General features: G+C 45.2%; 1 protein-coding gene across 4 annotated transcripts in view; it reads right to left on the bottom strand.

The window, feature by feature from the left end:
- b4galt2 (UDP-Gal:betaGlcNAc beta 1,4- galactosyltransferase, polypeptide 2) overlaps nt 1–15,493 on the bottom strand; it is a 161,389-nt gene that overhangs the window by 136,494 nt on the left and 9,402 nt on the right. For all 4 annotated transcript variants that reach the window (XM_055883299.1, XM_055883303.1, XM_055883301.1 and 1 more), the window contains one exon: nt 10,113–10,549. In XM_055883299.1, the coding sequence (XP_055739274.1) occupies nt 10,113–10,440 (328 nt within the window). In that variant the 5' untranslated portion in view covers nt 10,441–10,549. The remainder of the gene's footprint in view (nt 1–10,112; nt 10,550–15,493) is intronic.

Here is a 15,493-nt window from a genome sequence, read left to right as displayed (position 1 = left end):
CTTCTTTGGTCGACCATGGCGAGGCCTGTTCTGAGAGGAACCTGTCCAGTTAAACCTCTGTATGGTCTTGGCCACCGTGCTGCAGCTCAGTTTCAGGGTCTTGGCAATCTTCTTATAGCCCAGGCCATCTTTATGTAGATCAACAAATATTTTTTTCAGATCCTCAGAGAGTTCTTTGCCATGAGGTGCCATGTTGAACTTCCAGTGACCAGTCAGTATGAGGGAGTGTGAGAGCGATGACACCAAATTTAACACACCTGCTCCCCATTCACACCTGAGACCTTGTAACACTAAAGAGTCACATGACACCGGGGAGGGAAAATGGCTAATTGGGCCCAATTTGGACATTTTCACTTAGGGGTGTACTCACTTTTGTTGCCAGCGGTTTAGACATTAATGGCTGTGTGTTGAGTTATTTTGAGGGGACAGCAAATGTACACTGTTATACAAGCTGTACACTCACTACTTTACAATGTAGCAAAGTGTCATTTCTTCAGTGTTGTCACATGAAAAGATACACTCAAATATTTACAAAAATGTGAGGGGCGTACTCACTTTTGTGATATACTGTATTTACTGAATCCTTGGCTGTGATAGGATGATGATAGGAAACCTCAACTCATGTATATGCAGTTAAAGCACCTGCTATGCTGTTATGGTGTCCAGAGCACATTAGTGTCATTGTCAGGGTCATTGTGGATGTCTCGCTGGGTAATTGACAGTCACAGTATTATTGAACACATTGCAGTTTGAGTGGAGTTAATAAACTGTTCACTTTCAGAGCTCAGTCGTTTTCTTTTATGGTACATATGTCATAACATGACCCGCTTCCGAATTCACCGTCTGGGCTGAGATCGATGATGGTCTAAGTTTGCTCCAGGAAGCCCTTAAAAACCGGTACAGTATTTACTCATACGGAATGTGAATGGAAGGAATAGATGAATAGATGAAACATTGACTTCTGGTGGAACTCATAACAGCCCCATACATCCACTATTCTTGTTCTAGGATGAGAGGGCAACCTAAACGGAGACCACACTCCTAAAAACACAGTGTTCTTTCTAGCCACCCAGAACATACTATTGTCCTTAACAAAAACGTGCAGCCCCCTTTTCAACATTACCGTATTAAACTTATATGAGGGTGCTCATTAAATATACTGCATCGTGAACTGAATATTCACTGAGCATTCAGAAGGTAGCAGGCGGGAGGCTGGGGGGGTTGAGGGGTAGAGGATAGCAGGCGAGAGGCTGGGGGGTTAAGGGGTGGAAGGTAGCAGGCGAGAGGCTGGGGGGTTAAGGGGTGGAAGGTAGAAGGTGGGAGGCTGGGGGGTTAAGGGGTGGAAGGTAGCAGGCGAGAGGCTGGGGGGTTAAGGGGTGGAATGTAGCAGGCGAGAGGCTGGGGGGTTAAGGGGTGGAAGGTAGAAGGTGGGAGGCTGGGGGGTTAAGGGGTGGAAGGTAGAAGGTGGGAGGCTGGGGGGTTAAGGGGTGGAAGGTAGCAGGCGAGAGGCTGGGGGGTTAAGGGGTGGAATGTAGCAGGCGAGAGGCTGGGGGGTTAAGGGGTGGAATGTAGCAGGCGAGAGGCTGGGGGGTTAAGGGGTGGAAGGTAGAAGGTGGGAGGCTGGGGGGTTAAGGGGTGGAAGGTAGCAGGCGAGAGGCTGGGGGGTTAAGGGGTGGAAGGTAGAAGGTGAGAGGCTGGGGGGGTTGAGGGGTGGAAGGTAACAGGTGGGAGGCTGGGGGGTTAAGGGGTGGAAGGTAGAAGGTGAGAGGCTGGGGGGTTAAGGGGTGGAAGGTTGCAGGCGAGAGGCTGGGGGGTTAAGGGTTGGAAGGTAGCAGGCGAGAGGCTGGGGGGTTAAGGGGTGGAAGGTAGCAGGCGAGAGGCTGGGGGGTTACGGGGTGGAAGGTAGCAGGTAGCAGGTGAGAGGCTGGGGGGTTAAGGGGTGGAAGGTAGCAGGCGAGAGGCTGGGGGGTTAAGGGGTGGAAGGTAACAGGTGGGAGGCTGGGGGGTTAAGGGGTAGAAGGTAGCAGGTAGCAGGTGAGAGGCTGGGGGGTTAAGGGGTGGAAGGTAGCAGGCGAGAGGCTGGGGGGTTAAGGGGTGAAAGGTAGCAGGCGAGAGGCTGGGGGGTTAAGGGGTGGAAGGTAGAAGGTGAGAGGCTGGGGGGTTAAGGGGTGGAAGGTAGCAGGCGAGAGGCTGGGGGGTTAAGGGGTGGAAGGTAGAAGGTAGAAGGTGAGAGGCTGGGGGGGTTAAGGGGTGGAAGGTAGAAGGTGGGAGGCTGGGGGGTTAAGGGGTGGAAGGTAGAAGGTGAGAGGCTGGGGGGGTTAAGGGGTGGAAGGTAGAAGGTGAGAGGCTGGGGGTTTAAGGGGTGGAAGGTAGAAGGTGGGAGGCTGGGGGGTTAAGGGGTGGAAGGTAGAAGGTGGGAGGCTGGGGGGTTAAGGGGTGGAAGGTAGCAGGCGAGAGGCTGGGGGGTTGAGGGGTGGAAGGTAGAAGGTGGGAGGCTGGGGGGTTAAGGGGTGGAAGGTAGAAGGCGAGAGGCTGGGGGGGTTGAGGGGTGGAAGGCGAGAGGCTTGGGGCGTTGAGTGGTGGTGAGGGGTAGAAGGTGGGAGGCTGGGGGGTTAAGGGGTGGAAGGTAGAAGGCGAGAGGCTGGGGGGGTTGAGGGGTGGAAGGCGAGAGGCTTGGGGCGTTGAGTGGTGGTGAGGGTTAGAGGTAGCAGGTGGGGAGGATGGGGGGATTAAGGGGAGGAAAGGAAGCAGGTGGGAGGCTGGGGGGTTAAGGGGTAGAAGGTGGGAGGCTGGGGGCTTAAGTGATGATGCTCAGCAGCTATTTATACCTTCCTTCCTTATTGAGAGAAGCCCTCTTCCTCAGAGCTACCCTGCCCTACCCCAGCCCCAGACAGGGAAACACATAAATAAATGCAAAACCCCAGTGTCACACCACCATTAATACGGGAAAAGACTCAAATTAAAACAGTGGGGGAAAAGAGGATGAAAGAGGCAGGAGAAGTTTGAGGATGAATAAGTAAAGAGAGTGTTCTCCTTTTCCTGTCTGAAGCGCAAAGGAGCAGTGCATACAGTGCATACAGCAGAAAGTCACTTACTGTATACTGTACTTTACTGTGACGGGAGGTACCATCACTAATGGGGTCACTATAACCTATACTGAGAGCTTTAGTGGTGAATCTACTGTATGAGTGTATATATGCTGGATATGGTGCCATGCACTGAACCCCAAAGTAATGCAGTATGCCAACTTTTGGCCTGGAAGCTAAATTCAGATGTAAAGCCTTAAAGATTTGAAAACCACTACTGTGTAAGCACAGAAAAAGTCCATTATTTTATTTGGATTTGATGGAAGCAGGTAAACATTCCGGTACAACGGTGTCCTTTCTCAAAGCAGTGTAATAGCTTCGTTCAACTGACTTCCCAGTAGATAGGCTATATATCACCCCCAGACCTGGTAATTACTGTACGTGCTAAGCAAACAGCCATCCATAGCATCAACTTTACCCGCTCTCTCTCTGAGCTGTGCTCCTCCTTCAGAAAGCAACACTTCCACAGCAGTGTGATCCCACCAGGAGAAACCCGAATGAAAAGCCAGGGAAAAGGAGCTGTCTCCTCTGTTGGGGCGAAGTGAAGACATTTTACATTTACATTTAAGTCATTTAGCAGACGCTCTTATCCAGAGCGACTTATAAATTGGTGCATTCACCTTATGATATCCAGTGGAACAACCACTTTACAATAGTGCATCTAACTCTTTTAAGGGGGGGGGGGGGGGGGTTAGAAGGATTACTTTATCTTATCCTAGGTATTCCTTAAAGAGGTGGGGTTTCAGGTGTCTCCGGAAGGTGGTGATTGACTCCGCTGACCTGGCGTCGTGAGGGAGTTTGTTCCACCATTGGGGTGCCAGAGCAGCGAACAGTTTTGACTGGGCTGAGCAGGACCCAGCAGCATGCTACATTGTGGTTGGTCCAGCGCCCAGCGGCACTACGACTGGTCTTAGTATTAGTACAGCAGGGAAGTATGACCTCTTTCTACACAGATCAGTGGTTCTGAGCTTCTGAAGACAGGAGGAGCAGACCAAGTTATTATGACAATAACCTCAGCACAAAGGCTCATTGAGGATACTGTAGGTGTGTGTTCAAGTTCAGTTTTTAACCTAAAGTAGACAACTCACTCTTTCCCATCTATTCCAAACTATGACAACATATGAGTTAAGGGGTTTTGACGGCGTTATCGAGAAAAAGATAAATTAATCAACCTATGGGTTGGACACCAACCCTAACATGGGCTAAACAACACCAGCACTGCACTGAGTGGGTACTATTACAGCATTCATAAAACACTGCTCTCTCTATAACTCTGTGGTCCAAATATTCCAATATACTGCCACCATGACAGATATTTCCTTCCTCGTGGAGAAAAGACGTTTTGCCATTACAATTTATTAATTTGGTTGTTAGGGGTTGTGGAGATTACAGACCCGTATTGACAGCTGACTTACTGCCATTAATTCCTCCTCGCCCACAAGAGAGAGAGAGAGAAATAAGAGTGTGAGAGACAGGGAGAGGGAGATGGAGGAAGAGAAAGCTGAGTTGGGGTAGGGGATGGGCGTCCATTCCAATACAAGTAGCACCTGTCAGCTGGGTTGGGAGGCTGGAGTCTCCCATATCTCCCCTGGCCAAGGCCTCCTCTCCCTGGGGCCTCCATCCCTCCCTCTACACTCAACCACCATCTATCTATATGCACCAGGCTGTGACTAAAACAGAGGTATTCTGCACCCAGGCACCTACTCCACTGAGAGGAGAGGCAGGGAGGCAGCTAGCTACCTGGGCTGGCCATGATGCACAACACCATGCAGCCTCCTCTCACTCCATGCTAGGGAAAGAGCAGGCAGTCACAACATTATATCAAATCTAATTCAATAGAAATAGTCAAATTAGAGGGCTGGTAATACAATGCCTGATGTACCCTATGAATAGTTGATTCAAATGAATCTGGCTAATGAACCCTTATTCTGATTTGGGAAATTGGTTGACGACAACATATTCTTTCTCCATCCAAAAATGTAGGCTATCAACTGGACTTGTAGAGATAAACATATTTATTGATTTGAAATGGTTGGTTCAATTACCATAATTTGCATAAACAGTAATCATTTCTGTATTCAGGCCCAAACTATAGATCCATGATACTTGGTCAACAGAAGCATCCGGTATCAAAGTGTGAGAACACTTTCCGAATATGCTGAGCTCAGCAAGAACACAGTTCAGCCACAACTTGATAAGCCAATCATCTTGTTCATTTTTTCCACTTTGAGCCTGTCATAGTGGGGTCATTAAAACAAACCATCCAGAAAACAGTAGATAAGATACTTAAGCCTAACTACTGCAGTTTCTCCAGGCACACATTTCTGTAGGAAAGTGATCATCTGAGAGAAGCTGAGGTAAACCGACAAGAACAACACAGCTCGATGCTTGCATCTATCCAGCTGGACATAACATGAGGTAACGAAGGAAAGTCAATGTTGGAACTCTCTTCTTTGCAATGACATACATATGGATTGCGGTTAAGCCCATGCTTTGTAACAGGCTTTAGAGCAAGTCCATCAACCACTCATTGAGGTCGGGTGGGGGGGGGTGTGTGCGTGCTTACGGGGATGTTTGCGCTAATGCGTGCTTGTCTGCGGAGTGAATGGCAACCCCTCAGAAGTGCTGATGTGGCTCCCAAAGACATCCCAGTTAACAACCGAAAACTCAGTGGAAACCTCAACCCAAATAAATAATAGGGAAGAGAATGCATAGGAGTGGAAGGTCATGAGATAAAGAGTTGGTTCCCCACAACTCCTTCTCCAGCTCTACTTAAAACTCATTAGCAGGAGCTGCGTGGCAAAGGCCTGGTGCTCACATGCATATATGATTGCATAATGAACAGGAAAGGCCTCACAATGACATTGTCGTGAATATGAAGGAATTATTCCTAAGGTAACTGGTATTGCAATAGCTTTAAATTAAGTATGCTGGAAGCCTGAAAGCATAGGAATAACTCAAACGCCACACAACTATATCTTAGTTGACTGTGTTTTCCTGTATTTGAAAGAATACTGTTGTGTTTGTCAGTTATACTTTGATTTGGACTACAGGTGTTTCTTTAAATATTACAGGGGAGAGTGCTGATATGAAATCCATTGTATGTTTCACCCGGGCGGGACAGAAAATCCTACAGAAACACTAGCTTTTACAGTAATTGGAGTAAACATTCCATCCACCACGTTTTAGAATGGAAAGTGGTTGCCAGAGAGAGTCTGCTGCTCGAAGACATGCAGGTCTCTATTCCTCTATTCATCTATTTTTCAGATTACTACACACTATACTAATTAGAGTAATTAACTGTTGCCAAATCCACTTTTTCAGGTTGAATAATGATTATGAGCTGTAATTAGTTTGCTGGCCTGGTTAAAGCCACAGTAGGACAATGTAAAAAGTATGACTATCACAGACCCAGGTTCGATCCCAGGCTGTGTCACAGTCGGCCGTGACCGGGAGACCAATGAGGCGGCGCACAATTGGCCCAGAGTCATCCGGGTTAGGGGAGGGTTTGGCCGGCCGGGATTTACTTGTCCCATCGTGTTCTAGCGACTCCTTGTGGCGGGCCGGGAGCCTGCAAGCTGACCTCCGTCGCCAGCTGGATGGTGTTTCTTCTGACACATTGGTGCGGCTGGCTTCCGGGTTAAGCAAGCAGTGTATCAAGAAGCAGTGCATCTTGGCAGGGTCATGTTTCGGAGGACGTATGGCTCTCGACCTTCGCCTCTTCTGAGTTGCAGGGATGGGACAAGACTGTAACTACCAATTGGAGAGAAAATGGGGTAAAAGTACAAAGAAATTAAACACATAAATACAAAATTAAACATGACTATCGCCCTGTAGCACTCACATCTGTAGCCATGAAATTCTTTGAAAGGCTGGTCATGGCTCACATCAACAACGTCATCCCAGAAACCCTGGATCCACTCCAATTCGCATACCGCCCCAACAGATCCACAGATGACACAATCACTATTGCACTCCACACTGCCCTTTCCCACCTGGACAAAAGGAACACCTACGTGAGAATTAGGGCTGACCCCATTTAGTCGACTGGTCAATTGTTTGGTCGATAGTTTGTTGGTTGACCAAGATTTCTTTAGTCGATCAGTAGCAAAAATAAATAAAAAATTCATGGTGTACAAGAAACCTGTCTGATTCGCGCCTGTCTGAGTGGACTAATCCATTATGGAGGCTGTGGGGATGGCACAGTCCATCAGTCTGTGCTACTGAAATTACATATGGTTATATTATGTAAGAACAATGGTGCAACACTAATAAAAATAATATGACTTTATAACAAATGCATTTTCTCCCGCGTTGGATAGTGGTTGCTGTCCGGGGTTCTGAAACACATCAGTGCGCTGTTGAATTGGCATCTTTTCCTAGACCATGTTGCTATGTGCACATTAGCAAAGTTATCCAGCATATTGGTGTTCTGAACAATGGAGGAGGAGGAGGCAGCAGCCCTTGCCTTAATTGACAAAGAAAAGTGAGGAGAGAAGGAATTCCAACTTAATTAGGTCTATAATCAATAGCCTAAGTGTTAAATGAGCCTGTCTTTATAAATCATCCATGTACAGTACATGTATACTGTATCTACAGAAATACGACAGATCCTGCTTCTGTTGCCTGTTTGAGTGTTTGTTTAATAGCCTACTGGTTCCATGAGCACCAAGCCTCACGCAAACACAACATGTCGAATAAACAATTTCCCAAATTCAACTGTTTTTAATCTTTGCTTTGCTGTAATAAAGGCTTTACACTCTTTTTTTCATTAGAACAGCCTCTCTGGTATTATTTATAATTTATTTAGTGTTGTTTACACTGTTCCAAATTGTCTGAAAAACAATATTTATAATAATAATAACAACACTGTTCCCCGGGCGCCAGAGTCGTGGATGTAGATTATGGCAGGCCCACGCACCTCTCTGATTCAGAAGGGTTGGGTTAAATGCAGAAGACACATTTCAGTTGAATGCATTCAGTTGTACAACTGACTAGGTATCCCCCCTTCCCTTAGTAACAACAACCCTCCTTTTTCTTGATCTCCTTCTTATTGTTATTATTACTATTATTATTATGATCATCATTATAATAATAAGTTTGATGATCATAATAATAAGTCATGTAATTATCATTAGTAGGCTTAGTACAGCAGCCTTGGGTCCCGTGTGGCTCAATTCGTAGAGCATGGCGCTTGCAAAGCCAGAGTTGTGGGTTTGAGTCCCATTGGGGAGCATTCTGAAAATGTATGAAAAATGTATGCAATCACTCCTGTAAATCGCTCTGTACTAATGACTAAAATGTAAATGTTGTATAACCACTATCGAACTGTAGGCCTAAGAGCAGTTCTTCGGACTCCCTCTAGTCATTTGAGTGTCTTAATTATTTAATTAAAGCATCAGAAAAGCTCAGTGCATATAGTCGATTTGAGTAATAGGACAGACCACCTTTTTTTTGTCGGGGACAGCCCTAGTGAGAATGCTGTTCATTGACTACAGCTCAGCGTTTAACACCATAGTGCCCTCCAAGCTCATCACTAAGCTAAGGACCGTGGGACTGAACACCTCCCTATGCAACTGGATCACTCAACACAGGGGCCCTTCAGGGGTGCGTGCTTAGTCCCATCGTGTACTCCCTGTTCACGCACGACTCCAACACCATCCTTAAGTTTGCCAATGACATGGCGGTAGTAGGCCTGATCACCGACAACGATGAGACGGCCTATAGGGAGGAGGTCAGAGACACAACAACCTCTCCCTCAACGTGAGCAAGACAAAGGAGCTGATCGCGGACTACAGGAAAAGGAGGGCCGAGCACGCCCCCATTCACATCAACAGGGCTGTAGTGGAGCGGGTCGAAAGCTTCACAGTCTTGAAAAGGGCACGATAACGCATATTCCCCTTCAGGAGGCTGAAAAGATTTGGCGTGGGACCTCAGATCCTCAAAAGGTTATACAGCTGCACCATCGAGAGCATCCTGACTGGTTGCATCACCGCTTGGTTTAATAAGTTCTCGGAATCAGACTGCCAGGCTCAACAGAGGATAGTGCGTACGGCCCAGTACATCACTGGGGCCGAGCTTCCTTCCATCCAGGACCTCAATACCAGGCGTTGTCAGAGATAAGGCCCGAAAATTGTCAGACTCCAGCCACCCAAGTCATAGACTGTTCTCTCTGCTACTGCATGGCAAGCGGTACCGGAGTGCCAAGTCTGGGACCAAAAGGCTCCTGAACAGAATCTACCCCCAACCCATAACACTGCTGAACAGTTAATCATTTGGCTACCTGAACTATTTGCATTGGCCCCCTTAATTTATTTTGATTTAATACCATTTTTTCACTGACTCTTGCATAGGCTCGATGTACACTCACTGGACTCTAACTACACACTCACACATACTACACTGACATTTCAACACACACATGCATTTTGACGCCACACACACACATAAACATACATTCACATTCCTTCCCACTCTTCACATACGCTGCTGCTAACTCTATGTTTATTATCTATGCATAGTCACTTTACCCCTACCTACATGCACGTATTACCTCAATTACCTCGACTAACCCGTACCCCTGCACATTGACTCTGTACCGGTACCTCCTGTATATAGCCTCGTTATTGTTCTTTTGTGTAACTATTTTTCCTTTAGAAAATGTTTCTTACTTTATTTAAACTCTGCATTGTTGGTTAAGGGTTCGCAAGTAAGCATTTCACGGTAAGGTTTTGTTGTATTCGGCACGTTACAAATACCATTGTATTATATTTGATACTGGTACCGCGTGTATACATCCAAGTTATCGTTACTCATTGTGTATTTATTATTACTTCTATTATTTCTCCATTTCTTTCTCTCTGCATTGCAAGTTAGTAAGAACTTCACTGTTAGTCTACACCTGTTGTTTATGAAGCATTTAACAAATCAAATTTGAATTGATTTGAGTATGGTTTGGGTCGGTACCCTAATGTGAAAAACGTACTACTTCATTAGTCATTAGTGCAAAGGGGGATCATCACCTACCCAGACCAGGGGGTATCTCCGGGCATGGTGGTATAGGTTTGGCAGTTGGTGGTGTGTGGTTTCCCTCAGGTCGTACGCTGGGCAGCAGCTGGTCTGCGGTGGCCAGGTAGCTGGCGAAGGTGGCGTTGGGCCGGCTGAGGTTGTAGTAGTAGTGGTGTCCGTTGCGGCTGGAGTTGCGGCCGTTGTTGAAGCGGCTGAAGATCTGATCGAAGCGCTGGCTGTAGACGTCGAAGTAGAGGATCATCATGATGACAAAGTGCACCATGCAGAGCAGCAGGACAGCCTTGCAGATGCGTTCCAGGGTCCGGCCTAACATCAGCCGAGTCATGGTTGAGCCTGCCGCCCCTGCCGCACAGTCTAGGGCATCCGCTCGGTTGGTCACTCCCCTGGGCCTGGGCTGGCCTGGACAAATGCTGCACGCTGCCTCACTCTATCACCTGTGGGAGGGCCAGGGAACAACATTACATTATGTTCACACTAAATTTATATTTTGTTGCCATTTAAGTAAATTAGGCCCAACACAGGAAATGAGAAGCAAATCACAGTATCTGTATATGTCATGTACATGTTTCCAAGAAAATAAACATCAAGGAATAAAACAAAAGCAACCTACTCCACCCAACAACATGATTTGAAAAACATTTATAATAAAATGGCTTGACTGGACTCTCCGTTCTTTCCCCTGGCAGGATCACAGGTGGAAACATCACGGGGAAAGCACCAGATATCAAAGATAACCTAGCAGATAGATAGATTACCCAGGTGCAATGTGGTGGGAGGGCGGTGGGATGGAACGCCACTGTCAATGTCAGACTCAACTCTATCTCACCAGGCTGGGTCTCACTCATTGATTTTCTCACAGACGAGCACACAAAAACAATACAGTGTGTTTGATGAGGGGTTTTTAGATGGCGTATAGACGTAGGATCTTAATTTGATCACCCTGTTGTTGCAGGAAATGCCCTGCACAGCAGGAAAGCAAACTTGTTGTGTAATCGAGGTTTAAAAATGCTTCTAAAGTTTAATTTCCACTTGCCCTAATTTCCATTTGCCCCAACTAAAAATGTATCAACAAAAATGTTAATTAATTAAAATCCACACAATAATTCACATTTCCTGTTGCTGCAGGAGTATTTTCCTGCTGCGAGAAACTGGTCAAATGAAGGTAGCCTACCTGTTAGGTCAGTAACCAAAAGGTCGCTAGTTCGAATTACCCAGCCAACAAGGTGAAAAATCTGCCAATGTGTCCTTCAGAGCAAGGCACTAAACCTAATTGCTCCAGGGTCGCCATTGATAATGGCTGACCCTGGCCGTGACCCGTCTCTCCGAAGGTGTCTCTGGGGAAGTTGGGATATGCAAAAAAATACATTTCCATTTTACACATACGTATAATACACACTTGTGCATGTGTAAAACAGATCAAATCTAAGCACCCACCAAATTATGAATTATTTGACTGACCTGTGTAGTTCTAAGTTCTGTGGTAAACTGACTTGACGAAGAGCCTCTGTATTTCAATTTGAATGGCAAATGCTGTTTCAAAGTACAATTTTCTACATGCAATAGTCCAGTATAAATACTAAAATATTAATTAGAAAGAGACTGACCTCATGGAGGACAAGGCTAGTTGGTGAAAGCTTTAGATGCCTTTTCAGCTCTACATTAATACTCAATTATGACAGATGCTGCACCACACTGTTAACCAGCATGACGTCAAAAACAGATTATATACTGGGTGGTTCGAGCCGTGAATGCTGATTGGCTGACAGCCGTGGCATATCATACCGTAAACCACAGGTATGACAAAACATGTATTTTTACTGTTCTAATTATGTTGGTAACCAGTCTATCATAGCAATAAGGCACCTCAGGGGGTTGTGGTATATGGCCATTATACTACGGCTAAGGGTTGTATCCAGGCACTCTGCGTTGTGTCTTGCTTAAGAACAGCACTTAGCCGTGGTATATTGGCCATATACCACACCCCCTCAGGCCTTATTGCTTAATTCGCCTTTTGAAAGCCTACACACCAGTTTATCAGTTTGCTCACTAACATTAAAGACAAGCCAACATAATTCAAGTCTAACATGAAAAAATGTACACAGTGGCCTGTATGTGCAGTGCAAACCAGGCCTTAGCATTGGAGAATATCAACATGGGACCAAGATGCTTGTTTAGAAACGGCTGGTGTCTAGTGAATATTTAATTCCATATTGGACACTAAATCCCTTGGACACTAAACTTATCCCTTGGACACTAAATGGATGCTGAGAACTCTTTTAGATTAAACCGACACACCAATAAAGTAAAGTCCTGGAAATATGGTGGCAATAAATGTGTACAGCATGTATGTTCAAATTTTAATAGTGTGCTGGCTCTTGATGTGGCGCCCAGTTAATCTGTCAGTGCATAATTCATTATGGGCTAGTTAGTCTCTACCAGACCCATCTCCCTGTGACAGCTATATTAAGACTAAACTAAGCCATAAACAACACAATGATAATGGCCAGTATAAGTTGTATACCACTTTATTGGCATCGGCATATTTGGCAGCGTATTTTCAATCCCTCTCATTTTTGTTTGTGGTGTCACCTCCGCTCTGCATACATTACTGTAATCAGTCACAGCTGTCTTAGGCCTATACAGTAATGTTACAATGGATGTGTTTCAACTTTAGAACAGGGGTGGTTGATTTTGCTTTTTTTTTTTTATTATTATTTTGGCTTAAAAAAACACTACAGGCCACAGTTGAAAGTCTAAAACTGTATAGAAAGTATGTAGAAATGATAATGGGCCTATATATTTTGAAATAACTGCCCTTTATCTGGCCCGCAAATTGATTTTGTTGAACAAATCAGTCAAAAGAAAATCTGTGCAGCCCTACGTTGAACCCTTCATGGATGTGGAATTTCCCAATGTGGCCCTCGAGCCCAACATTTTGCCCAACCCTGCTTTAGAACAAGCCTTAACAAAGAGCAGTAGCCCCAAATCAACTGATTTGCCAATATTAGGTGAGTCATCACTTGCAGAGTTTCTTGCGATCCAACGCAAACCAAGGATTTGTGGCTGACTTCTTAGTAAAGAGACATATAGACTAACAATACTCAGTGGTGACAATGTTTTATGTAACATTACATAATGATTTAAAGCAAAGGCAAATCCTGAGCAGCAGAGAGATGGTTAAGTAGTAGATATTTAGAGTATAGCCTTTAAGCAGTAGCAATTCACTGTTTAATCGTTTTTGTCAACACAGCTGGGGAAATGCTGATGCAGAAAGAAGAACTAATAGATGAGTGACTATGTTCTTTCTGTCTTTATATTATTTTTCAAATGGTAATGAGAGGTTGTCAGACAGAGAAATGTGTTACATCATCCCTGCTGTGATGGAGATCTCCAAACGCTGCGTTGTAAAGGGGAAACACCTGGGTAGGACCCTAGCCTAGCTTCTCTTTGCTCTACTCTAAGGCCACGGGCCCTAGTGCAACCCACCAACCAGCCCTCATGGCCTCATCAAATATGCATTAGACATGCTACACTTGATAACATTGGGCAAAACTGTAGCCTTCGAGCATTTCTTGCTTGACACCTCAATAACATGCAAACCATGCAGTGCTAGTGTGTTTTACCAAATGTATAAATCTGTCTAACAATCAATCTAAAACTTAGGCTAATCATTCAAAAAAAGCTTTAACGTTGTGTCATATGCCAGTTTCCAACAAACAAGTCCCCATGCATTTATGCATTGTCTTGACTGTATGCTTAGGGTTGTTGTCCTGTTGGAAGGTGAACCTTCGTTCCAGTCTAAGGTCCTGAGCGCTCTGGAGCAGGTTTTCATCAAGGATCTTTGCTCTGTTCATCTTTGCCTCTATCCTGACTAGCTTCCCAGTCCCTGCTGCTGAAAAACATCCCCACAGCATGATGCTACCACCACCACCATGCTTCACCGTAAGGATGGTGCCAGGCGTGACATTTGGCATTCAGGCCAAAGTGTTTAATCTTGGTTTCATCAGACCAGATAATATTGTTTCTCATGGTCTGAGAGTCTTTAGGTGCATTTTGTCTCCAAGCAGGCTGTCATGTGTGTTTTACTGAGGAGAGGCTTCCGTCTTGGCCACTCTACCATAAAAGCCTGATTGGTGGAGTGCTGCAGAGACGGTTGTCCTTCTGGAAGGTTCTCCCATCTCAACAAAGGCACTCTGGAGCTCTTTCAGTATCACCATCAGGTTCTGGAGGTGACACTGACCAAGGCCCTTCGCCCCTGATTGCTCAGTTTGGCCGGGTGGCCAGCTCTAGGAAGCGTCTTGGTGGTTCCAAAACGTCCTGCATTTAAGAATGTTGGAGGCCACTGTGTTCTTGGGGACCTTCAATGCTGCAAAAATGTTTTGGTACCCTTACCCAGATCTGTGCCTCAACACAATCCTGTCTCGGAGCTCTACGGACAATTCCTTCGACCTCATGGCTTGGTTTTTTCTTTGACATGCACTGTCAACTGTGGGACCTTATATAGTCTGGCGTGTGTCTTTCCAAATCATGTCCAATCAATTGAATTTACCACAGGTGGACTCCAATCAAGTTGTAGAAACATCTCAAGGATGACCAATGGAAACAGGATGCACCTGAGCTCAATTTTGAGTCTCATAGCAAAGGGTCTGAATAGTTATGTAAATAAGGTATTTATGTTTTCTAGTTGAAATACATTTGCAAAAATCTCTCAACCTGTTATCACTTTGTTATTGTGTGTAGATTGCTGAGGATTTTTTTATTCAATCAATTTTAGAATAAGGCTGTAACGTAACAAAATGTGGAAAAAGTCAAGGGGTCCGAATACCTTCCGAAGGCACTGTATATGTGTCGTGTGACATTGAGGACTGATTAGCATGTTTATATCATAGTGAAGACAGTAGCAATGCTGTAATGTTTTGTATTAATTATCATACTCGTGGGAAGTAGTTTAGGGGTGGAGGGGCTTTATCTGTTCTCTAATAAAGGCTGATTAAAGGTCCAGTGCATTAGTTTTGTGAAAAAAGTTTTGTTTAAAAAATATATATAATAATAAATACACTGCTCAAAAAAATTAAGGGAACACTTAAACAACACAATGTAACTCCAAGTCAATCACACTTTTGTGAAATCAAACTGTCCACTTAGGAAGCAACACTGATTGACAATAAATTTCACATGCTGTTGTGCAAATGGAATAGACAAAAGGTGGAAATTATAGGCAATTAGCAAGACACCCCCAAAAAAGGAATGGTTCTGCAGGTGGTGACCACAGACCACTTCTCATTTCCTATGCTTCCTGGCTGATGTTTTGGTCACTTTTGGTGCTTTCACTCTAGTGGTAGCATGAGACGGAGTCTACAACCCACACAAGTGGCTCA

The sequence above is a fragment of the Salvelinus fontinalis genome, chromosome 26, assembly GCF_029448725.1.
Source record: "Salvelinus fontinalis isolate EN_2023a chromosome 26, ASM2944872v1, whole genome shotgun sequence".
NCBI classification, from domain to species: Eukaryota; Metazoa; Chordata; class Actinopteri; order Salmoniformes; family Salmonidae; genus Salvelinus; species Salvelinus fontinalis.
The sequence above is the reverse complement of the archived record's forward strand: the minus strand, read 5'-3'. Positions and strand labels throughout refer to the sequence as shown.